The following is a 25,237-nucleotide window of genomic DNA, read 5'->3' on the forward strand; positions in this document are numbered from 1 at the left end:
TTAGGGCCATTCCTGGGCTTGTGGAGAAACAGAACTCTGTTCTGATGACCCCCACCCCTCCCAGGGGAAAGTTCTAATCTTGCCTTGGCTTTGGGGGCCTCTCTCGTGACCTGCCTTCCATCTCCTGTGTGCTGTGCTCTGCCAAGCTGCTGAGCCTTCACAGTTCAGGATCCACACTCAGGAAAGCCCCTCCTGGAGGGTGCCCACCGGCCTTGGGTCAGGACTGTTTTCTAATATTCTGAAGTCCCAGAGTCGGGTTTAGGGTGGGCAGGTATAAATGTGTGAGGCAGTCATGTTTGTGGCGGTGGGTGAACTGTCTCGTGCCTGTCTCTTTCCAGCCTGGAGGGCAGTATGAGCTTTTTGCTGTGATCTCGCACGTGGGAGTGGCAGCCTCCGGTCATTACTGTGTCTACATCCGGAACGCTGTGGATGGAAAATGGTTCTGCTTCAGTGACTCCAATATTTGCTTGGTGAGAAACATCATCCACAATTGCCTCCTGTCCTGGATTGGCCACCTCTAGCAAATGCTGGGCCCGGGACTGCGTGGGTGTCTGAGATCAGGACACACTGTGGTCCCGCTGTCTCGGTGTGGGGCCTTTGATGAGGGTTCAAGCCTTTTTCGGCCTGAAGTCCCCATGTGGTTTGCACCTCGTTCACTTACCTCCACTTTGAAGTTTTTGGTGCTTTAGACTCATGCCCTGCGGCTTCGTGCTTTGTGGGAAATGTCTAGAGAGCAAGGAGAGTTAGAAATATGTAAGGCCTCTAGGAGAAGCATGACCAAGTTTAAACACAGGGATGAAAGCGCTAAAAAGACTTCATTGCACATGATGTCCTGCTGCTGATGCTCCAGGCTCTTGGGAGTTGCTAGAGGTGGGCTTGTCTGGAGGATGAGGGGTACGTTGTAGCACCCTGTCCTCTGTGGGTGCTTGTGTCAGCTGGCTGCTTGACCCCATTTGTTTCTGGCTTCCAGGTGTCCTGGGAAGACATCCAGTGTACCTACGGAAATACCAGCTACCACTGGTAAGAAACATTTGGGTAATGGGAGCGTGATGAGCTCACATAGGGTCCTTGGAGTTGCGTGAAACGCCTGTGGATTCCCCTGTTACTAACATGCTGATGGCTCACTGTCCGCCTCATCTCCAACACTCACCCCACCACCCCATGCTTGCCTCACACATCACACTCCAGGAATATTAAAGTACAGGTAGCTCAAACAGCCGTGCCCTCCATCTCCCCTCTGCTGTGCACATGCACTTCCTGGCTGTATTGTCCTCTCCTCCTTTACCATCTAGGCCAAATCCCAACTCATGTTTTCATACTCATGGTCTTTTCCTACCCTGTAAAGCCTTTACTGATTCACTCAGATTCCTAGGGGCTCGCTGTATGCTTTTGTTTTGTTTTGTTTTTTTGACGGAGTCTCGCTCTGTCACGAGGCTGGAGTGCAGTGGCACAATCTTGGCTCATTGCAACCTCTGCCTCCTGGGTTCAAGCAATTCTCCTGCCTCAGCCTCCTGAATAGCTGAGACTACAGGCGTGTGCCACCAGGCCCAGCTAATTTTTATTTTTATTTTTTACTAGAGATGGGGTTTCACCATGTTGGCCAGGATGGTCTCGATCTCTTGACCTCGTGATCCACCTGCCTTGGCCTCCCAAGTGCTGGGATTACAGGCATGAGCCGCCGCACCTGGCCTTCTTGTATGCTTTTACTGCATTTGAGCATACTACTTTTACAGCAGAGATCACAATTTTTTTTTAAATTTTATTTTTAGAGATGGAGTCTTGCTTTGTTGCCCAGGCTGGAGCACTGTGGTGTGATCATAGCTCACTGCAGCCTTGAACTTTTGGACACAGGTGATCCTCCCTTCTCAGCCTCCTGAATAGCTGGGACTACAGGCATGCAACACCACACTTGGCGCGCATATATATATATATATATATATATTTGAGACGGAGTCTCGCTCTGTTGCCCAGGCTGGAGTGCAGTGGCGCGATCTCGGCTCACTGCAAGCTCCGCCTCCCAGGTTCCCGCCATTCTTCTGGCTCAGCCTCCCGAGTAGCTGGGACTACAGGCGCACACAACTGCGCCCAGCTAATTTTTTGTATTTTTAGTAGAGATGGGGTTTCACCGTAGTCTCGATCTCCTGACCTTGTTATCCACCCGCCTCGGCCTCCCAAAGTGCTGGGATTACAGGCGTGAGCCACCGCGCCCGGCACCTGGCATATTTTTAAAAATTGTAGAGATGAGTTCTCACTATGTTGCCAGGGGTGGCCTCAAACTAATGGTCTCAAATGATCCTACCACTGCAGCATCCCAAAGTGCTGGGATTACAGTCCTGGGCCACTGCGTCTGGCCTGTTCTTAGGTTTAATTTCATATATTTGACTGAATGCTGTGAATACCACTGCAAGAAGTTCTCATCTGAGATACAATTTATGCTGAATTGTGACTATTACAAACATCCAGGGATAACTAGTCATGCATTATGGCCCTAGATTTTTTTTTTAAATGTGATGTGGCGAATGACTTTGGAGAAAATGGCAGATGAAAGACCTCCAAAAATTATTTCCACAAAAAAAATGAGAAAACTGGCAAAAAGTTATCACCATTACTACTTTTTTACTATTAGCATTTTTTTAAGAGAAAGGGTCTTGCTCTGTTGCCCAGGCTGGAGTTCTGTGATGCAATCATAGCTCACAGCAACCTCAAACTTCTGGACTTAAGTGATCCTTCCACCTCAGCCTCCTAAATAGCTGGGACTACAGGTATGCACCACCGTGCTTGGCTAAAGTTCTCATTTTTTGTAGAGAGGAGGTCTTGCTATGTTGCCCAAGCTGGTTTTGAACTCTTGGACTCAAGCAATCCTACCACCTTGGCCTCCCAAAGTGGTTGGATTACAGGCATAAGCTGGTGCGCCTGGCCCATTAACATTTTTAGACTTCAGGAAATTAGCTAAAAGCCTGTAATAATCCAGAGGATGTTCATTGTAGAGGGGGAAAAAAAAAAGGTATGTAATCTCACAACAGTGAGTTTTGTGGCAGTTTAATTTTTCTTTCTCCTGTCTCCTACTCTGCAGTTCCACAGTAACCCAAAAAATTAAAGTTCACATTTACGGTGAACACCAGCAACCCAACAGCAGAAAAGCTGGATCTCCCTCAAAGCTTTATTTCCAGGAATTATCACAATTGAAGTGTTTGGTGGTTCTCTGTAACACCTGACTTGCTAGACTGCATTTGACCTGCCTTGGAGCTTGTCCAAGGCAAAAAGCTTTCCAATCTGGCACAATTGTGAAAAACAGTGACAGGGGCTGGGTGCAGTGGCTCGCGCCAGTAATCCCAGCACTTTGGGGAGGGCAAGGCAGGTGGATTACTTGAGGTCAGGAGTTTGAGATCAACCTGGGCAACAATGTGAAACGCCATCTCTACAAAAAATAAAATTAGCCGGGTGCAGTGGTGTGCACTGTAGTTCTAGCTACTTGGGAGGCTGAGGCAGGAGAATTACTTAAACCTGGGAGGTGGAAGTTGCAGTGAGATCATGCCATTGCATTCCAGCCTGGGTGCCAGGGAGAGAAGTCCTGTCTCAAAAAAAAAAAAAAAAAAAAGATAAAAGAAAAAAAATTAGCCAGAGTGGGGACATGCACCTGCAGTTCCAGTGAATCAGGAGGCTGAGGTAGGATGAGTCCAGGAATTTGAGGCTGCAGTGAGCTATGATCTTGCTGGGTGCACTCAACGTGGACAACAGAGCAATACCTTGTCTTAAGAAAACAAAATACAATGACAGGCAAATGTTTAACTTTGTGGCTGCTTGACCTGGTGGATAACAGCTGGGGCAAACAATAGACTAACTAAAAAGCTAAAAAGGAAGGCTAAAAAGGGTAATGAGATGCCCATAGGGGTTTGAAATGCTCTGACACATTCCTGGGTATCTATAAAATGCAAAGGTGCACCACACTGTGAGAAGAGGGGCTCAGTGTGCCTAAACTGCTTTTATAAAACACTGTAGTTTGGACGTGGTGGCTCACACCTGTAATCCCAGCACTTTGGGAGAATGAGGTGGGAAGATCACCTGAGGTCAGGAGTTCGAGACCAGCCTGGCCAACATGGCAAAACCCTGTCTCTGTTAAAAATACAAAAATTAGCCAGGTGTGGAGGCGCATGCCTGTAGTCCCAGTTACGCAGGAGACTAAGGCAGGAGAATTGCTTGAAACCAGGAGGTGCAGGTTGTAGTGAGCTGAGATTGTGTCACGGCACTCCAGCCTAGGTGACAGAGCAAGACTTCATCTAAATAAATAAAAAATAAACACTGTAGCTTGTGCCAAACAGATTTTTCTTTCTGGGATAATGGAATTTTGATGTGAGCTAGGAAGAGAACACCAAGCCACCAGTCCCCACTCAAAACCCTGGACACTCAGTCTCTATGAGCTTCTCTGGCAGACAGTATTTCATACATAATTGTCACAGTCATTGTTGGAGAAATGTGTGTCTGTGTGATTCGTTTGGGCAGGAATCTTGAACGCTTGTGCTTAGTTTCAAGTGGACTTTGCTACGCATACCTTTTCCTGTTGTTTATTTTGCTTACTATTGTGCTGTGATAAATCATAGCAATGTGTATGACTACACATTGAGTCCAGCGGGTCCTCCTAGAGAACCACTGAACCTGGGAGTGTTGGTGTCCCAACACAGGTGGCTACACAAGAAAAAAAGCAATGAATAGACACTGTCCCTGAGGAAGTCCAGACACTGCATATGCTAGAAAAGACTATATGACCTGCTTTAAATATTTTCAAAGAGTTAAAGGAAACTACGTTTTGTTTTGGTTTTTTTCTTTCTTTGAGTATATACCTAGTAATGGGATTGCTGGTTCAAATTATATTTGTGCTTCTAGATCTTTGAGGAATCGCCACACCGTCTTCCATAATGGTTGAACTAATTTACATTCCCACCAACAGTGTAAAAGCATTATTTTTTCTCTACAACCTTGCTAGCATCTTCTGTTTCCTGACTTCTTAATAATTCTCACTCTGACTGGTGTGAGATGGTATCTCATTGTGGTTTTGATTTGCATTTCTCTAACAATCAGTGATAATGAGCTTTTTTTGCACATGAGAACACTGTGTTTAAAGAACTACAAGACAGTAGTACAATTATGCTTAACTGAATAAAAATAATAAAGATGTAAATTATAAAAAAGAACCAAACAAAATTTCTGGAATTGAAAGTAAAACAGCAACTAAAAAAATTTACTGTGAGAATTTCTACTAGTTTCCTAGAGTTGCCAAAACCGATTACAAAAATCTGAGTGGCTAAAAACAGCAGAGACATGCCTTTTAGTATTCTTCGTAATTTTATGGATGTGTGAGGTGTTAGATACAAGAACTCATCAAATAGACTCTTAGTGTGAGGTTTTATGGGGATCTGGAGGAGTTAGGCTGTGCTCATATTGTCACTGTTAGGTGTCAGAAGCTAAAATGAATTCTGGTGTCTTTTTTTTTTTTTTTTTTTTTTTGGAGATGGAGTCTCTGTTGCCCAAGCTGGAGTGCAGTGGCATGATCTCAGCTCACTGCAACTTCTGCCTCCCAGGTTCAGGCGATTGTCTCACCTCAGCCTCGCTACTAGCTGGGATTACAGGCACGCACCACTACACCCAGCTGATTTTTTGTATTTTTAGTAGAGACAGGGTTTGACCATGTTGACCAGGCTGGTCTTAAACTCCTGACCTCAGGTGATCTACCCACCTCAGCCTCCCAAATTGCTGGGATTACAAGTGTGAGCCACCGCGCCTGGGCATGTTTTCGTCTTCCCTATTGTTTTGGGGGTTCACTAGAGACTTCTTCACCACAAGGTCTGAGACTGGCAGTTCCTTCTGTTGCACTCCCTGTAATATACAGGGGTCCTGAGGATGGAGTGGTGTGGTGTGGAGAGGGGAATGTGTTCTCTAGTCCTGTGATAAGTCGTCTAGGGAGTCCAAGGCCCTGTGCTGTGACCTCCAGAAGTGCCTCTCAGTTTTCCCCTCTTTGGTGAGATTGAAAGGATAGAGGCAATGTTCTGCAAAAATAGTTGTCCTTCAGGGCAATTTTTCACTTTTTTGAAAACATTTTTTATTTTCAGGGGTTTTGGGGGAGCAGGTGTTAATTGGTTACATGAGTACGTTCTTTCATGATTTGTGAGATTTTGGTGCACCCATCTCCTGAGCAGTATACACGGAACCCAATTTATAGTTCTTATGCCTTTGCATCCTCACAGCTTAGCTCTCTTTTATGAGTGAGTAAGGAGACTGGAATACTCTGGGCATTTTCAAGACTTGCTCTTTTTCTCCCCCTGCTGGAGGCACAAAGGTGTTTTTCTCTTATCTTCACCCTAGGAACATTACAGTGGGGGTGTTCCTGGAGATTAAACGTATGAAAATGTGAGGATCCCCATAACACAGCCCCTCCCTCCAGAGTGTTCACCTCTCAAGCTGGTCCTCATGGAGCCTCCCGCAATCCACCAATTACCGTCTGAAATTTGCCTGCCCAGGTACTGGCTCCAACACAGGCCTCTGCTCATCTGAACTGTGATTCTCTGCATCTGCTGTCTTTCCAATTTACAGAGCAGTGGTTCAGCTGTGATCTCACTGCTCTGATGGATCTAAGAAGAGTTGTGGATTTCTAGTTTGTTCAGCTTTGTTGTTGTTAGGACAGGAGTGATGACCTCAAAGCTCTGTACGTATTAGTCTGCAAACTGGAAGCCCCGGAGGGGAGAGTGTCTTAGAACAGCATTGCACAGGCCTCCCAGATCCTGCTAAGGTGGCAGCTGTGGTGGTGGCCGGGGCAAGTTTGGAGGAACCTGCTTTCCATAGGACCCAGCACTCCCCTTTCTGTACAGCTGACCGAGAGAAATCAAAACCAAACTTCCTTTTCCACAGACATACTAGGGCGAGGCTGGGTTGTCTTTCTATATTTCAATCAAACAAGACATTGAGACAGATTGAATGCAGGAGACAGGAGAATCCAATTGTCCTTCATTTTGCAAAAATGTACAGCAAGGCCACTCAGTCCCTTATTTATTTGTTTTGGAGATTATAATTATTTCTCTTTTTTCCTATAATGCTATCCTGAAGCAGATATTATAGTTATTTTTCATAAAAGAATATTTGCATTTTCATGTGTTATTTTTCAGTCAATTAATGGTTCTCAATTGCCCATCTGTCATTTCATATTTAACTTTCTGTTTTGAAAGAAATTCAGAAAAGCTGCAAAAAGTAAGCACAAAAGTCCTAGCAGTCCTTCTGTTAGCTTCTAATGTCAACATCCTGCATCACCTTAGTTACAAGTGTGGAAACCAGGACATTCGCACGGATATATGATTAGCAAATAAACTGCAGACCTTACTTGAATTTCACCAATTTTTCCATCGCTTTCCTTTTTCTGTTGCAAGATCCAATCTAGGATTCCACACTGCATTTAATTGGCAGGTGTCCCTTGGATGCCTCATTCTGTGCCAGTTCCTCACTGTTTTCTTGTCTTTCATGCCCTGGCAGTTCTGAAGAGTACTGGTCAGGTATTTTGTTGAGTGTCTCTGAATTAGTGTTTCTCTGATGTCTTCTCATGATCAAATTGGCAATTTGCTTTTAATGGAGAGGATACCACACATGTGATGCTGTTTTTTCCTCAGCGTGTCACATCAGAGGGTACCTGATGTTGCTGTGTCTTCTTTGCAGGGTGATATTCACTTGGTCACAAAGTTCGTGCCGTGTCTGCCATGTTTTCTTATGGAAAAGTTATTGTTATTTTTTGGTGGTGTTAACTTAATCTTTTTTTTTTGGAGATGGAGTCTGGCTCTGTCACCCAGGCCGGAGGGCAGTGGTGTGATCTCTGCACACTGCAACCTCTTCCTCCCAGGTTGAAGTGATTCTCCTGCCTCAGCCTCCCAAGTAGCTGGGATTACAGGCATGCCACCATGTCAAACTAATTTTTTTGCATCTTTAGTGGAGACAGGGTTTCACCATGTTGGCCAGGCTGGTCTCGAACTCCTGACCTTAGGTGAACCACCCACTTTGGCCTCCCAAAGTGCTAGGATTACAGGTGTGAGCCACCATGCCGGGCTGGTGTTAACTTTAATAGGTAAAGCATACTCCGGAGACAGTATGTTGAGGTTATGTCAATGTCCTGCATCTTAGAATTCTGCGTAGAGATTTTAACCTCCTCGGAAGATTCTTGTCTGCAACAGTGATTCCTGTATTTCTTGCTTCAATGTGATTCTCTATTTCCCTCATTCTTTCTACATTTATCCATTGGAAATCTTCTGTAAGGAAAGACTGGTCTCTTCTTCTACACTTGTTTATTCATTCAGTTACTTACATCTGTATAGACTTGCTGATACTACTTAATTATATGGCTTCTAATTTAATACTATCAATACGCACTTTCTAGCTGGGATGCTTTCAGTTCTGGTCATTGAGAACTCCTTCAGATGGGCTCCTGTGTCCTTTCAGCTTGCTCCATCTTTTAGTGAGCACCTCTTTTCCTCTGTATAACAAGATATTTTGCATTCATCTTGTATTTTTTTTCCCTCAGCTTTGAAATCAAGTCCTTCTTCAGTGAGACCTGGCTCTTTTGATTAGAGGACAGCTCTTACTGTACAGAAAACATTCACGGAAGTCATTTGCTGAAGGACGGAGCAACCCAAACTCACACAGCTCCCAGGCCATAGCACAGAGTTTCTGCCCCAGGAAGGGGTGTGACAGTCCGAAAAGACTGATGTAAAGCCCTGCCTGAGGGGAGTGACTTTACATAAATCAGAGCAGGAAGAAAGTTCTGCACCAGAGCGTAATTGGAGCCAAAGGGCATCACAGTAGCTAGCAGTCCTCCATGGGAGCTTGTGCCCCCTGAAGCACAAAGGTCTGTACCTGTTTGTCCCCTTGCGCCTGAGCCTGAGTGCAACTCCTGGGCATGGGGGGAAGGAATGAAGTTTGATTGATCTCTGAGGCCCTGGCTCTCAGCACAACCTCCATCCATGAGGCCTCTGAGGACTGTTGTGGAAGGAGTCACCAAAGGAATGAATCCAGCAAGCCAGGCCTGACTCCAGGAAATAACTCAAGGAGAACTCGCACAGGGACTAAAGCGTATTTTGCGTAATATGGACTTGGACATCTGGTGTGTAAAGGCTAGGTGTTAAACATCCTACTACGCACAACTCTCCTCCCCTAAAGAATTAGCCATCCCCAAATCTCAGTAGTGCTGAGGTTGACAGCGCTTGGCTTACGTCCTGCCTATTAGATCTGGAGATCTGGGAGAATTGGGTATAACACCTTCAGTGATCCACGGGGGGGATCTGCAGCCATTGTAGGCGCCTGTTTTTCCTGTGACCTTTGTGTGCTCGTCTCTCCTTTCAGTATCTATTGTGCTGCCCCCTACCCCCCAGCACCCTACACACACACACACAACCATCCAGCCTCCTGCCATTGCCAGCAGGTGCCTTGCACAAGTACCTTGCCGCGCTAATCCGTTCAGGTCGCTCTGTCACTCGCACCTATTCTTTACACATGCACGCACTCCCTCAGGTTGAAAAGGTGCATTGCCCAGCAACAGAAGAAACTGCTTGCTTAGGCTTTGGCCGAGTTGGCAGCTTGATGAGGACACTCAGAGCTCAGCTCTGGAGAATTCGAGCATCCAACCGTACCCGCTGCTCCCAAGAGCGGTTACCTGGGCACTCTGTGCCCCTTATTCCTGTCCCGGCCTGCGGCTGAGGACCTGCCAGTAGGGCTCAGTTGCCTGGAGCCCGTTCAACCCATCCCCCAGTTCACTTTGCTTGTGGGATCTCCCCGTTGCTCCTGTCCCTGGACGGAGTGGCAGGCCGTCCTACAAGTATCCAGACACTTGGCATCAGTGGTGTCAAGACAACTCCAAGAAGGTTTTCCGTGATCCTTCAAGCCCTGTGTTCCTTCCTGGTGATCCTGCCTTCAATTTGATTGTACAGGTACCACAGCAAGCCAGTGCTGTGTGCTCCAAATTCCAGGGCGTCCTGCAGCTCAGCCCCTGCACTGAGCACAAGGAATCTCTGTGGGGCCCAGGGGCAGGGAGTCACCCCTTTGGGGCCCACAACACCTGGCTGTCCCCAGACTCGTGTCCAGGGAAGATCGTGTTGAAGGCCCTTAAGGAGAGCGGGGCAGGGATGCCTGAGCAGGACAAGGACCCCAGAGTCCAAGAGAATCCTGATGATCAGAGAAGGGTCCCCGTGGTCACCGGGGATGCACGGTCTGCATTTCGGCCCCTGCGGGACAATGGAGGCCTCTCTCCCTTTGTGCCCAGGCCTGGGCCACTGCAGAGAGACCTCCATGCCCAGAGGTCAGAAGTCACATATAAGCAGAGATCCCAGACCTCCTGGACGAGCTCGTGCACCAAACGCAATGCCATCTCGAGCTCCTACAGCTCCACGGGAGGCTTCCCGTGGCTAAAGCGGAGGAGGGGGCCAGCCTCATCCCACTGCCAGCTGACCCTCAGTTCCTCAAAGACAGTGAGTGAGGCCAGGCCTCAGGCTGTCCCTTTTCACACCCAGTGTGAAAAGGTGGGAGATACAGCACCAGGGCAGACACTCGCCCCCAGGAATGGCTCCCCCAGATCCCAGGCCCCGTAGACGCAAGTTTCCCCTGCTGCCACGCAGGCAAGGGGAGCCTGTGATGCTGCCACCTCCATTAGAACTGGGGTTCTGGGTCACTGCTGAACACCTGGACCTGGAGAAGGAGGCGGCATTCCAGTGCATCAACAGTGTACTGTGGGGTGAGGCCAAGGCCATCTGGGACTGCAGACCCTCACGGCCTTCCCACGCTTTGTCTTCACTTGCAACAGGGGCTTCTGGTCTGCCTGCTGTTTCTAAAGCACCCAATATGGATGCACAGCAGGAGAGAGACAAGTCCCAAGACTCCTGGGGCCCGGTGCCCCCCTAGCAAATGCTGCAGAGGCTCCCTCTACAGCTCCTGTGTCTGGGAAGCAAAGACCACCAGGCCCTGTTCTCCTTCTCAGATCCCCTTCCTGCCACCTGTTTCCACTCCCAGGACTCAGGCAGGTCACCTTGCTGATTCCTGCCCCCTCTCCAGTTGCAAGCATGGAGGGCAGCATGAGAAGCCCAAGGCCTAACACTTCTGGAGCCAGTTCCAGCCCTGCAGCCACACCCACGGGCTTTGGGAGTAGAGAGGCAGCCCCAGCTCTGAGTTCCCTCAGAAGAAAACAGGTAAAGAGAAAGGCCCCAAGCACCACCCATGGCAATGGGGCATGAGGGGGCCTGAACACCAGGGGGCCCCACAGGCTGAGCACATCCATGGTGACTGCGGGACCTGGCACAGGGAGCAACTCTGTTGGGTGGCACTTTTGTCTTTACTTTCCATCACATCCCTGGGGGATCATTTAAGCAGACACCCCCAATTGCAAGTCAGGGACCCAGGGCCACTGCAAACAAGGCAGGCTGCATGTGCAAGTCTGGGCCGGCCTCTGATCCTAGCAACCCCACTTCCCACATGGGCACAGCAAGGAGGAACCTGGCCTCTAAGGCTCCCTCGTGCGCTGTCAGGGGTTCTGCTGGACACACGTCCAATGGGCCATCGTCCAGCTCATCCTCCACATCGGGCTTTTGAGCCCGTCGTAAATTCCTTGCCTAGAGTGAAGTCCAGAAGAGTTTTCTCTAGGTTTCCTTCTAATATTCTTGTAGTTTGGTATCTTATGTTCAAGTCTTGGGTCTACCTTGAGGTGATTTTTGTATATGCTGAGAGTTAAGGGTCCAGGTTCATTCTTTTGCATGTGGCTATCCAACCCTCCCAGTACCATTCATTGAAGAGGGTGTCCTTTCCCCAGTGTGTGTTTCTGTCGGCTCTGTCAAAGATCAACTGGCTGTGAACATGTGGCTGTGTTTCTGGGTTCTCTCGTCTGTCCCGTTGATCTAAGTGTCTAGTTTTATGCTAAGATTATACTATTTTAGTAACTACACACTTGTCAAACATTTTGTAGTTGTAATTTGCAGTGAAATGGAATGCCTCTAGTTTGCTGTTTTCGCTGAGGATGACTTTGCGTCTTTGAGCTCTTTTTTGATTCTTTCTTATGAATTTCAGGACTTTCCAATTCTGTGAGTGGTGACATTGGTATTTTGGTGGGGGTTGTATTGAATCTCTAGACTGCTTAGGGCAGTGTGGTCATTTTAATGCTATGAATTCCTACCATGAGCATGAAATGATTGTCCATTTCTTTCTCTTCTCTTAAACATTTTCTCAGTGTTTTGTAGTTTTCCTTGTAGAAATCTTTCACCTCCTTGGTAAAATTTCTTCTGTGGCATATGTTTTTCCATTTTGTTGCTATTGTAAATGGGATTGCCTTCTTAATTCTTTCCCAACCAGACCATTATTGGTGTGTAGAAATGCTGCTGATTGTTGTCGTCGTCGTCGATTCTGTATGCTGCAAATGACTGTATTAATTTATGAAGTCTAGGAGTTTTCTGGTGGAGCCTTTATATGTTTCTAAATCCAAGATCACATCTTCTTCAGACAAGGATAATTTGATGTCCTCTTTTCCAGTGTGGATGCCTTTTACTGTTTTCTCTTGCCTGATTGTGTGATGTCGAATAGGAGTGGTGAGAACCGGCATCCTCATCTTGTTCCTGTTTACAGAGGAAAATGCTTTCAACTTTTCCCCATTCTGTAGTAGGTTAGCTATGGCTTTGTCATATACAGCTTTTATTATTTTCAGGTATGTTGTGGGTTTTTTTGCTGTTATTTCTTTATTTTTGTTTTTTGAGATGGAGTCTGGCTCTTGCCACCAAGGCTGGAGTGCAATGGTGTGATCTTGGCTCACTGCTACCTCCCTCTCTTGGGTTCAAGTGATTCTCCTGCCTCAGCCTCCCGAATAGCTGGGATTACAGGCACCCACCACCACGCCCGGCTAATTTTTGTACTTCTAGTAGAGATGGGGTTTCACCATGTTGGCCAGACTGGTCTCGAATTCCTGACCTCAGGTGATCCACCCACCTCAGCCTCCCAAAGTGTTGGGATTACAGGCGTGAGGCACTGGGGCCAGCCCGGCCATTTTCAGGTATGTTTTTTTTGTGCCTAGTTTGTTCCTTTTTTCAAGACATGGTCTCACGCTGTCTTTCGCGTTGGAATATAGCGGCACCATCAGAGCTGCAGCTTTGAACTCCTGGGCTCAAGCCACCTCAGCCTTCTGAGTAGCTGAGACTACAGGTGCACATCACCAGAGCAGGCTAGTTTTTGTTTTTATTTCTTTGTAGAGATCTCTGTTCCTCAGGTTGGCCTTGAACTGTTGACCTCAATTGATCCTCCCAGCTCAGCCTCCCAAAAGCACTGGCCGAATTGACAAAGATGAGCCACCGCCTGGCCCAGAGTCACATTTTAACATCACATCCTCACTGCTGGGCTCAAGTTTTGGCAGTGACTGAAAACCCTAAGGGGGAGTTTCTGGTCAGGCCCAGCCCAGTCTGTGCATAGGAGGGGAATGGAAAAGTGGCCCGTGGATGGTTCTTCTGGAGAACTGGCCAGACAAGCACTGAGATGCCGTTTCCTGGAATACAGGGCTGTGTGATGTCCAGCCCAGCTGCCAGGTCTAGGGCCCTCGACACCGTCTAGTTTGGGAGCTCACCCAGAAGTGGCCTCGGTTGCCCAAAGCAGCTGGTCTCCCTTCCAATCTGGTCCCATTTGAGAGATGCAACTGGGCCCCGTCTTCCAGGAAAACATTTCAGTGTGTGCCTGTCTTTGTCCCCGCACTGGCTGGCCTCTCTGTACCGTGAGAACTTGGGTTATGCAAGGCTCTGCCAGTCAGCTGAGCATCATGAAGCAGCTCTCTTCTGTTCCAGTGAGGCCGACCAGGCTCCAACACCCCTGCCCCGGTCTGACTGTTCTCCCCCTCACCCAGAAGTGACCCCCAACCCGATCCTCCTCCCTGTCTTCTGGCAGCCGCTCTGGGGAAGGGCATTTTGGCCTCAAGGGCTGAGCGTGTCATTTTCTGTTTTCTGTTTATCTTTCTAGAGCTGTTTGGGACAGCCCATGCGTCAGTCCATGTACTGCTTCTTTGGAAGGCAATTGGGGCTTTCTTTTAGGGGTGGGTATAAAAGTTCTTGTGACATTTGTTTATGAAATCAGCCTTCACTACATGGATAGGACCAGCATACTTCTGCGGCATGACTCTGCCATCTTACTACATTTATTTTTTTATTTTGTATTTTATTTCTTGATTTCTTTTGAGACGGAGTCTCGCTGTGTCTCCCAGGCTGAAGTTCAGTGGTGCAATCTGGGCTCACTGCAACCTCCACCACCTGGGTTCAAGTAATTCTCCTGCCTCAGCCTCCTAAGTAGCTGGGATTACGGGTGCACATCACAATACCTGGCTAATTTTTGTATTTTTAGTAGAGATGGGGTTTTGTCATGTTGCTGGAGCTGGTTTCAAACTTCTGACCTCAGGTGATCGACCCGTCTTAGCCTCCCAAAGTGCTAAGATTACAGGCGTCCATTTATTTATTTGAGATGGAGTCTTGCTCCGTATTTATTTATTTGAGACAGAGTCTTGCTCCGTCACCCAGGCTAGAGTGCAGTGGCACGATCTCTGCTCACTGCAACCTCCACCTCTCAGGTTCAAGCAATTCTCCTGCATCAAGTGTTCTGAGTAGCTGGGATTACAAATGCCGGCCGCCGCACCTAATTGTATTTTTAGTAGAAATGGGGTTTCTCTGTCTTGACCAGGCTGGTCGCGAACTCCTGACCTCATAATCCACCCGCCTCAGCCTCCCAAAGTGTTGGGATTACAGGTATAAGGCACCATACTTGGCTACATTTATCTTTTTATTTATTTAGAGACGGTCTCACTCTGTCGCCCAGGCTGGAGTGCAGTGGCGCCATCTCAGCTCACTGCAGCCTCTGCCGCCGCGGTTCAAGCAATTCTCATACCTCAGCCTCCCAAGTAGCTGGGACTACAGGCTCCTGCCACCACACAGGGACAATTTTTTCATTTTTTGTAGAGACAGAGTTTTACCATGTTGGCCAGGCTGGTCTCGAACTCTTGACCTCGTGATCTACCCACCTCAGCCTGACAAAGTGCTGGGGTTACAGGCGTGAGCCACCACGCCCGGCCACATTTATTATTTAGAGACAGGGTCTCTCTCTGTCGCCCAGGCCAGTGTGCAGTGGCGCCATCTCAGCTCACTGCCGCCTCTGCCTCTGGGGTTTAAGGGATTCTCATGTCTCAGCCTCCCAAGTAACTTGGACTACAGGCATGTGCCACCATGCAGGGATAATTTTTTCAATTTGTTTGTAGAGACAGGGTTTTACCATGTTGGCCAGGCTGGTCTCCAGCTCTTGACCTCAGGTGGTCTGCCTGCCTTCTCCTCTCAAAGATTACAGGTGTGAACCACCGCGCCCAGCCTCTTGCTATATTTAAATAATGCAGTGGCTTTATTTAGTAGAAACCCCATCTATACTAAAAATAGAAACAGGCCAGCGCAGCCCTCGCCTCGCCTGCAGACACCAGATTGGGCAGAACAGCACGTGGCACTCGCAGCTCTTGCAGCGAGGGCAGAACTCAGTGTGGACCCTTCTGCCTGTGGGAGGGGCTGCTGAGGCCTGTGGAGAGGCCAGGCTGGAGGCTCATCCCCTTGTCCAGCCCTTGGTGGGGTCTCTGCCAGGTCCCCAGCCCACCAGTGCAGCGTGCCCCGAGCCTGCTACTGCCACGGGCCTGTCTCTACCCAGGACGACCCCCCACCTCGCAGTGTCAGGGAAATGGTCATGCTGGGGGTAACACTCCCCAGGCAGGACTGTTGAGAGAAGCTGAGAAGGGTCACACTGCAGGCAGGGGCCCGTGTGACAAGCCCCTCTCACCCCGAGAGAGCTGACCAGGCAGCTCACGAGCAGAGCCACGTCCCCGGAGTTCGAGAGCTACCTCGCTGGCCACAGGCAGCCTTTGTCGTGTGAGCCTTGCTCTCCTGGGGAGGCTGAGGCTGACGGCTGATGCGGGTATTGCTGAGGGTAACCTGTGGCCCAGTGTATGTGGCCGGGTCTCCTCAAGCTGCACTCACCCAAGTAGGACCCAGGCTGCACGCCCATCTCCAGCCCAGGGCAGCTCCCCTGTAAGGTGGGCGAACTACTGAGGCCAAGGCGGGAGGCGGCTGACAGCACCCATGGCCCATGCGGAGGTGGTGGAAAGGCTGGACTCAGCAGCAACACCAAATCCCAGACCAAGCAGAAACCACCCGAGACTGAGGGGCTCGTGCCAGAGCGGTGGCCACAGGTAAGAACCCGGGACCAGGCTGTGTGTGGTGGGAGTCCTCCCTGTCCCAGGGCTCAGCACAGCAAAGGAAGACCAGCTGCGTCATCCTGGCGGCCATCTGTCCCTGTCCCACCTGCAGAGTCAGAACGGCCTCTCCCCAGTGGGCATCGTCTCTCTCTGTCAAACCAACAGCGGTCCCTGCCCCAACCAGACCGCCCCCGTCAGTGGAATTACGGCCGCTGCTCCAGTGCTTACCGGAGCCCTCCAGGAAGTTGGGGTAGAACTCATCAGTGAAGAGGGGCTCGGGCAGCTCACAGAAGTACAGCTTCAGCGTGCCTGCGATGGCGTTCACGTCCATCTCGCTCATCATCACCGACACGTCCTTGTTATCTGGAAAGAGCATGGAAATGCAGTGGCCTCCTTCAGGATCCCGAGTGAGTCTCCCACCATCCCAGCCTTGGCTAAAGCACTGTCCCTGCCACGCTGACTACTGTGCGGGTCCCTCCCTGGCTTTAAGCAGCTCATCTGACCCCTCCCAAGAGCTATGCGTAGTTCTGTGTCTGCAGAGTTGATGGGGCTCCATGGGCATTCCCATTCCTCTCCCCTGCTTGGCCCGATGTGACGGCCAGGAGGAGGCCAGCATGGCAGGACACGGTGCCTGCGTGGGAATCGGGTGACTCTGCCCTGTACATAGCAACCACCCCTGCACCAGTGTCTTCTGATAGCAGGAAGTCTGTGGGAGAATCTGATTGGTTTCAGTGTTTGAACCAGTGTCTTCCTTTGGACCCAATGGGTCACTGGTGTTTATGTCCTCACCACAGGCCAGGTCTATTCTGGGACCCCAGAGAGAGCTGAAACTACCACAGGGCCTCCCCAGGGATGCTGGGCATTTTAGGGGTCCTGGTCAGGGTCAGTGGTGTGTGCCCCAAGGAAGGGTCTGCAGGCATAAAATCTTGTTGCTTTGAAGATGCTGGGAAGGACCCTCTAAGGCTTCTGTGCCCTCCCCTGGCATTTGAGGCAGGTCCAGGTCCTTCATAGCTTGTGAGGGTTTGTGAGATGGAGGCAGAGATGCTGCAGCCCTAGCCTGAGCTGGATTTCATCAGTGCCTTCTGCCCGCCACATCCTCACACAGGGCAGTGGACAGACCGCACTGAGTCCTGGGCTTCCACCTCCTGTCCACCCGCAAGGCAGGAAGGCCAAGGCCCTGCAGAAGCCCCTGGTTCATCCCAGCAAGTGGCATGGGTGAGTATGATGGTGTAAAAACTGGCTTCTGTAGAAGCTCTACAACTCGTCTTTTTTAAAAAAATAATAAAACAGTAAATGAAGAAAAGACGAAGGATGTGACATGCCCGGGCCATGGAGCGCTCTGAGATCACATCGTGGACACCACCGCCCACACCTCCATCCCGTCCTGCGCAGGCCGACACTCACTGACGTCGAAGGCTGCCTTCAGTGCCTCGATGTCCGTGGCCACTCCGGACACGCGGTAGATTCCCACCTCTTCCATGCCTCAGCGCTGTATCTCCATGCGCTGGCGCACGATGTAGGGCACCTTGGACCTCTCTCTCCTGCAGGAGGAGGAAATGTTGAGGAAATGTTCTCAGTGTCCTGACAACCCTGCTTGGGCCACAGCACAGGAGACCTGCCCCCTATCTGCACACCCAGAGGTGAGGTGAGGACGGTGACGAAGGTACCCGGGTGTGGGGCCGTACACAGAGCCTTCTGCATGTCTGTGCTCCCTCTGCAAGCCCTGTCCTCATTGCATGTACTTTCTCAGGAACTTTTCAGGCAGCCAGAACCCCTGCAAGTTGCTACCCATTATCTTTGTGGGAAAGTCAGTAGGCCTAAGTAAAGTCAGCACAGAAAGGGCATCTGACAGATTCCAGGCCTTGGGTTAGCAGCCTGTGCTCCCAGCTGGGGCATCAGACCCGGTGTTGGTCCTGCCACCCGCGTGCTGTGTGAGAGGAGAATCCCTGACCCTTGCCCTGGGCGTGGGCCTTAGCACACATCGGACAAATGAAGGGTTGCCTCAGCACCCGCGCTCCAAGTCCTGCGCTGCCAAGTGCTTTTCTCCTCTGAGTCTTAGCACTGAACAATTCCAATACCGCCACACAGGACACTAGAGTAAGAATACTTCAAAGTGAGCGCTGTGCTGAGGCCTTAACTTCAGTTCTGTTTTGCAACTGGATTTGGGAGCACATCAAAGGTGCTTCTCAAGCCACCCTCATTAGCAGTGCTTCTTTGGGGGAGCTGCTGCTGGAGTCCTCGCTGCTCATGCCCAGAGCCCTCCCAGAGTGCTACGCAAGTGGCTGCCGTGTAGTTGGGGGTGAGCGTGCTGTTTAGACGCAGAAAGGAATCCAGGGTGTGACTGATGGAGGCCCCGGCCCACATGACCAGCAAGTTCAGAGGCCCAGCCGGATTCCATCCTGGGGAAGCAAATGAATTCTCAGAGGAAGTGGTCTGTGTCTGCAAGAACTGCTCTCAAACCCAACAGGCTTCTCTTGGCAACTGACTCGTGACAAAGGGGCAGGGGTTATGGCCATTCAACAGGAACCTGGGACTGTGACAAATTCCAAGCGAGGACAGAAAACCTTGCACTCAGGCAGTTCCTGGAGCCAGCCCTACTGCTTCCAAGCAAGGCGGCAAGGACATTCCTGAGCTGGTGTTGAGTAAACACAGGAGGTAGCTGAACACACCAAGTGTTCCCTGGGGCCTGACCTCACCACGCAGCGGCCACGCAGAGAGAGGAGAGACCCACACATGCTCTTCTCTGCAGAAACAGCTGAAGGGACAGGCACCCTCAGTGCATGAGCCCAAGCCCCTCCCCACTCACTTGGTGACCACAGCAGTCTTGACTCTGAAGACCCCTGTTTACAGGACGGCATCCTCTTCAAGCTGAACTCTCTGCTGTTGAACTTGATCGAGAGCTTTACTTCAATCTATAGTGGGGAGAAAGGGCACAGTCCTCTGATCTTTCTGGCCCTCATAGCCCAAGGTCACAAGGGCCCCTTGGAGTCTCATCAAATATTTCCACCCTCAAGGCATGCAGAGGTCTCAGCATGAGGTAGGGCTGCCCCTCAGGGAATCCCCTCGTCTACTTCAGCAAGAGCCGGGATTGTTGAAGATGGTGTAAAAGACTGGTTTCTGCAGAACCACCTCCTAAAATCCCCGCTGCTTCTCTTGCTTGCTTGGGTTTTTTTTTTTTTAGATACAAGATCTTGCTATGTTGCCCAGGCTATACTCAAACTCTTGGGCTCCACTGATTCTCCTGGCTCCAGAGTAGCTGAGACTATAGGTGCACTGTGCCTCTCTTAGTAACAAAAATTAAGAAAGACAGAGTAATATAAGAAAAACCCAAGAAACTCAAATGTTAACATTTTACCATATATGCCCAGGCCTTTTTGGGTATATCATTGCTTTTAAGGTCTAAACCTTTCTGGGGTACCTAAAGACAAATCAGAGGTCTCCATTTCTACAGGCAGCCCCCCAGGTCCCCAAGTGGAGGCCCCACCTGTACTGGTGGTGCCATGAGACCTTTGTTTGAGGAGGGATGCTCAGGGCCTGGCTGGCAACTGCATCCCAGCCAATGAATGACGGTTCTGTGCATGGCGATTCTGCTCTTTGGGGAACTTCCCTCCTCCAACCAGGCTCCGTGTCAGACGCTGGCTCAGGCTCAGCCACCTCTGACCGATTTGAAATGAATAGAGGCCACCCTACCCTTCTGGGGGATGTGGGTGCCAGGAGAATCTCATAGACATGTATCCTATTCATGGCGATGACAGCACACTGTCAGTCTCTGTCCTGCAGCGCTTGTAGGTCCAGCTGAAAGCAAGGAGTCATGATTGACAGAGGCCCTGGCATCTGTTCAGAGGCTGCACGGGGCAGCAGCCCACACCCGCCACTTCTCCAGTCCTTAGTCAGAGGCAGAGCCTGACTGTGGCCAGCATCTCCACCCAGAGGCCAAAAGAGGTAGAGTAAGGAGGGGCCTGCCAGACACCCCTGGAACCCAGGGCCCCACTGCTCCCAGAGCCCTGCTGCCTGGGGTCCCCACCCCCTCCTCCCTCTGTCCCTCCCAGTTGGGAGCTGATGCGCAGGCTGGCAGACTCTCTCCACCCGGCTCCCATCACCACGGGTGCTATGTGGAGCTCAGTGAAAGGCGAGTTGTCCAGCAGCAACTTCAGTAACAACTCCTGGCGGCCTGGTATCCACTGCTGCTGTCTGGGGAACTGTGGATGCTGTTCTCCCCCTGCACCATGAACAGCTTGTGGCAGGAGGAGCCCGCAGGCCACACCAGTCCCGTGGTTCAGAATCAGGCCCAGGAGGACCCAGAGCCAAGCCCTAAATCAAGCAGCTGGTGAGGCGGCCAGGAGGAAGCCCCTCTGTGACCCCTCTTCTACCCCCACCCAGCCCTGTCCAGGCAGCTAGCCTGCAGGAACTTGTCCTTAATGTCACCTGAACACAGTCTGTGCTGGTACAAAACACCCTGTCATGACCAAGCCACACGTCCCCCGTCCGTGAAGGCTCTGTCTCCCGTTTTATGGGGAGCACAAGCTCCATGTCAGCGGTTCCTGGATACACAGAGACCACTGGCTGGGCTGGGCAGTACCATCATGTTAAAAATACACCTTCCTGGGCTCCACCTATAGAAAACTGGACTCATAATCTGGGTAGGACCTGGGATTTGCACAACTAGAAACCCCAGGTAGTTCTGGAGTGAAGCCAGGTCACAGAGCCACTGTCTGACTCCAGACAAGGCCACTGCATCTGGCCTTGTGTTTCCATCCCTTGATTTAGGTGATGGTTCATTTCAGCCACAAGGCAAGCTGCCTAAGAGCAGAGACCACACCTCATGATGTCTGCACACATTCAGATGCGTGCACAGATACGACAGTGCTGATCACAGCGCCAGGCCTAGAGAGGGACTGAGCACAGGCATCAGATCCATGGTAAGACAGGAGAATCGTTTGAACCCAGGAGGCAGAGGTTGCAGTGAGTCAAGATTGAGATGGTGCCACTGCACTCCAGCCTTAAAGTATGGAAAACGTTAGCACAAATGGAGAAAGTTACCTTAAGCCTTGAGAACAGGCAGGTGTGAAAAGGCAGGCCTGGGCGCCCTCCCAGCCCGAGTGGGCTCAGGAGGCCCTGCATACTCTGATCAGGGGTGCTCTGAGGGCAGCAGGGGTCCTGGTGGAGACTGCTGGCAGGAGGAACCCCAGAGCCATGAAGCCTGGGCATGGGATCACATTGTCCTGCATCTGCTCTGCGGACTAAGAACCCAAATCCCTCAAAGTGAGGAGTACCACTCACTTGGAAACAGTTTTTGGTTCAGGCTTCCCACAGGCCCTGGGAAACCCTCAGCTGTCCTGAAAGCTCTGTAGGGTGAGACCCCACCTTCCCTCCCACCCCTGAGAAGGGCCTGCACACAGTAGGTGCTGAGTCCATGCACGAGAACAGGTGGTGCTGGGGCCCCTGGGGCTGAGCAACCCGAAGCCCAGGAGTTCTCTCCCTGGTGTGTGTGGGGTTCACCCTGGGACCAGGGCTGAGGTGTGCTGGCTGCTCTCCTATCTGCGGACACTCACACCTATCCTCAGTACAGGCTGGCAGGGGCTGCCAGGCTGGGGAGGCTGTGCCTGGGCTTTCCTTGGGTACTTTGAAGTAAAGGGTGTTCCCTGCCGAGGCAGGCATGTCACTTGAGGCCAGGAGTTCTAGATCAGCCTGCCAACATGGTGAAACCCCATCTCCAGTAAAAATAACAAAAGCACAGCGCGGTGTGATGGCACACACCTGTAATCCTAGCTACTCGGGGGCTGAGGCAGGAGAATTGCTTGAACCCGGGAGGCAGAAACTGCAGTGAACCAAGATCACACCACTGCACTCTAGCTTGGATGACAGAGCGAGACCCTGTCGCAAAACAAACATGCAATTCTATAGGCCTAGGTATTCACAAACCATGTTCATCAATGCGCGTTTTTAACCAACGTGTAGATGGTATACATGAGGTGAGAGTTCACCTAACTTAAAATTGGCATCTTTGTGGGAATATTTCAGAAATAGGAAGATGAGTCCCATGGGAGGTGCTGGGGGTGGGCCGGGTGTGTGGTGCCTTTTAGCTTCCCAGTGTCTGCTGAGTAAGTATCCAAGGACAGGCCCTGGACCTGAGGCTGGGCCTGATGGACCCAGCCCTCCTCTTCCCTGCCCGAAGTGTGTGCCCAAGTCAGCGCCACCGATGCCCCTGCTGTGGCTGCCCCGCCCTAAGAGGCAGCAAGGAAGGTGGGTAACCCGGGGGTCCAGCCCCGGACCCTCGGTTCATTCAGACCTCCCCACGCTCCCAGCGCTCCCACATGGCCTGAGCATCCTGGTCTCACAGCAGCCTGCAAACCCGCAAACCCCCACACCCCTCCACTCCAGGCTCAGGCTCAGCCTTGCAGCCTCTCCTCTCTGACGGGCCCGTCTGCACCCTGCCCTCTGCGGGTGGATGCCAGCTCCCAGCCGGCTATCAGTGACTGAAGGTCCTTGTGATTTCCACGTGGTGGCTTTCATCGAGGGCTCGGTGGGCAGAGGCCCTGGCTGAGTGAACAAGGCTGACAAGGCTCATGGCTGTGTTCTGGATGCAGGCCCGGCAGATGTTTGAGGGGGAGGTGGCGAGCCTGGAGGCCTTCTGGAGCACGGGCCTGGTGCAGGCACTGAAGCCCATGAAGGTCATCATTTTGTCAAGAGGCGGGGCCACCTTTGTGATGGAGCATTTGAAGATGAGCTTGAGCAGGTGAGTGTGTGTGTGAGACCCATATGCACACACACATACAGGCAGAGAGACTCAGTGACACAGAGACACAGATACGGATAGAGGGGGTAGTGAGAGAAATGGAGTAGCCTCTGGCTGAGCGGTCCACACAAGTTCCGAGTTACCAGAGGCAAGACCAAGAGTTCCATCCTGCCATTTTTAATGGAGAGAAAAAGTTACTGCTTTATATGAATTTTTTTTTTTTTAGATTAGTTTGGCTGTAATGAGGCTGCATAAAATAAGCATACATATATTTTTAAACAGTCTCACTCTTTTGCCCAGGCTAGAGTGCAGTGGCACAATCTTGGCTCACTGCAACCTCCGCCTCCAGGGTTCAAGTGATTCTCCCACCTTAGCCCCCTGAGTAGCTGGGACCAGGTGCCCACCACCACAGCCGGCTAGTTTTGGGATTTTTAGTAGACGGGGTTTCACCGTGTTGGCCAGGCTGGTCTCAAACTCCTGACTTCAAGTGATCCACCCACTTTGGCCTCCCAAAGAGCTGGGATTTCAGGTGTGAGCCACCGCGCCTGGCCGCCTTTATACTTTGTAGCACATTAATGCCAGCTCACTTTCGGCAGAATGAAGCTGATCTATGAATTATCTGGAGTTCTTACATTTTTTTCTTTTTTTCTTTGAGACAAGAGTATCACTTTGTTGCCCAGGCTGGAGTGCAGTGGTATGATCTCAGCTCACTGCAACTTCCACCCCCTGGGTTCAAGCAACTCTCTTGCTCAGCCTCCCAAGTAGCTGAGACTACAGGCACCTGCCACCACGCCCAGCTAATTCTTGTGTTTTTGATAGAGATGAGGTTTCACCATGTTAGCCAGGCTGTTCTCGAACTCCTGACCTTGTGATCCACCTGCATCAGCTTCCCAAAGTGCTGGGATTATAGGCATGAGCCACCACGCCCAGCCTCTGTTTTCTTCTGATAAAGTCATACATAGTCATTGTATAAAATGTGGAAAATACAATCCCATGTGAAGACATAAAGCCACCATAATTCTTCATCAGCAAAGAACGATCGCTGTGAACATTTTGGCATATGATTATCATCCCAGTCTTTTTTTGCTGTTTTTGAAATGGGGTCTCACTCTCTTGCCCATGCTGGAGTGCAATGGCACAATCTCAGCTCACTGCAACCTCCACCTCCCAGATTCATGCAATTCTCCTGCCTCAGCTTCCTGAGTAGCTGGGATTACAGGCGCCTGCGACCTCACCCAGCTAATTTTTGTATTTTTAGTACAGACAGGGTTTCACTATGTTAGCCAGGCTGGTCTCAAACTCCTGACCTCAGTGACCCCCCCCCCCACCTCGGCCAGCCAACGACCCTCACTGGGGTGCAGCTCCTGGGACTTGAGCTTCCATCATGGGCGCTGAGCAGACCCAGTGGGCTTCCCCTGATGTGCCAACCCAAGGAAGCCGCCTGGTGCCCACACTGGCATTTTCTGGCACCTCCAGGGGTTCGCTGGTGCTCACCTCACAGCCCTCCCATCTGCGGGGAGTTGGCCAGTTGGCCTGGCTGATCCCAAGCAGCAAATGGTGCTGCTCCCAGGAGGGCTGACCCCAGGCTTGGGCGGGGTCTGCAGTCCTGGCCGCCTCCCTGGGAAGTAGCTGACCTGGCTGTGGACTTCTGCACCCAGTTTGGCAACCAGGGGTGGGGGAGACTGGCCTGGAGGGTCCATTCTGAGAAGGGTCCTGAAGCCAGAGATCCCATAGCCCAGCCCCACTCAGGTCTCACCTGGGCTCTTGGGTGCTGTGTGCCGTGTTACTCTCCAGTCGCTTAGCATAATTGAAGGCTGCTGCTGAAGCTCGGGCACATCCCAGCTGGAAAAGGCAGTTCCTTCCTCGAGCTGCAGAAAGTGGCTGGAGGAGTTGGCTCAGCTCAGGGTGAGGATTCACACTGGGGCTGAGTCCAGCGATGAGTAGGTGGGAGGGTGCAGGACGGACCCCCAAGCCCCTTGGGGAAGAGGCTGGAGACAAGGCCCTGGTCCGGCACTGGGCCCTGCAGGGCTGTTGGGTGGCTGTGCCAGGGCCACCTGGGTTTTGCCTGAGTCCTGGCAGGGGCATCCATGATGTGGTCAGCAGTGGTCATTGGGAACATTCCCTGGGTGTCTCAGGGGGTGTCACAGAGACCAGCTGTGCCGTGAGGCGCTCATGCCGTTGCACAGGAGGACACCAGATCAGGTAAGGAGCTTCAGTCAAGCCTGGCTCGGCTTCTGCATCCTCCC

The 25,237-nt window shown here is 51.1% G+C and overlaps 1 protein-coding gene and 1 pseudogene across 2 annotated transcripts; both read right to left on the bottom strand.

The window, feature by feature from the left end:
• Positions 1 to 330: 330 nt before the first annotated feature.
• Positions 331 to 24,885, bottom strand: LOC139358677 (breakpoint cluster region protein-like). 2 transcript variants are annotated; one of them, XM_071080105.1, is made up of 5 exons: positions 24,748 to 24,885; positions 19,062 to 19,167; positions 17,660 to 17,796; positions 16,484 to 16,618; positions 331 to 996 (listed from the first exon to the last, which is right to left on the bottom strand). In XM_071080105.1, exons 3-5 carry the CDS (start codon positions 17,733 to 17,735, stop codon positions 932 to 934), a joined length of 276 nt encoding a protein of 91 aa, XP_070936206.1. In that variant the 5' UTR covers positions 17,736 to 17,796; positions 19,062 to 19,167; positions 24,748 to 24,885; the 3' UTR covers positions 331 to 931. The 2 variants fall into 2 exon arrangements, with proteins under 2 accessions (XP_070936206.1, XP_070936205.1); XM_071080104.1 differs by lacking the exon at positions 331 to 996 and having other exon boundaries at positions 16,173 to 16,618.
• On the bottom strand, positions 10,347 to 12,405 carry LOC112429624 (uncharacterized; annotated as a pseudogene).
• Positions 24,886 to 25,237: the final 352 nt, after the last annotated feature.

Source organism: Macaca nemestrina, chromosome 15 (assembly GCF_043159975.1).
Source record: "Macaca nemestrina isolate mMacNem1 chromosome 15, mMacNem.hap1, whole genome shotgun sequence".
In the NCBI taxonomy this organism is placed as follows: domain Eukaryota; kingdom Metazoa; phylum Chordata; class Mammalia; order Primates; family Cercopithecidae; genus Macaca; species Macaca nemestrina.

Excerpts from the sequence above, each read along its gene's own strand:
- LOC139358677 (XM_071080104.1), bottom strand. The coding sequence starts at position 17,735 with ATGGAAGAGGTGGGAATCTACCGCGTGTCCGGAGTGGCCACGGACATC. Across the intron at positions 16,619-17,659 it reads GAAGGCAGCCTTCGACGTCA|ATAACAAGGACGTGTCGGTG; the intron begins GTGAGTGTCGGC and ends TGCTCTTTCCAG.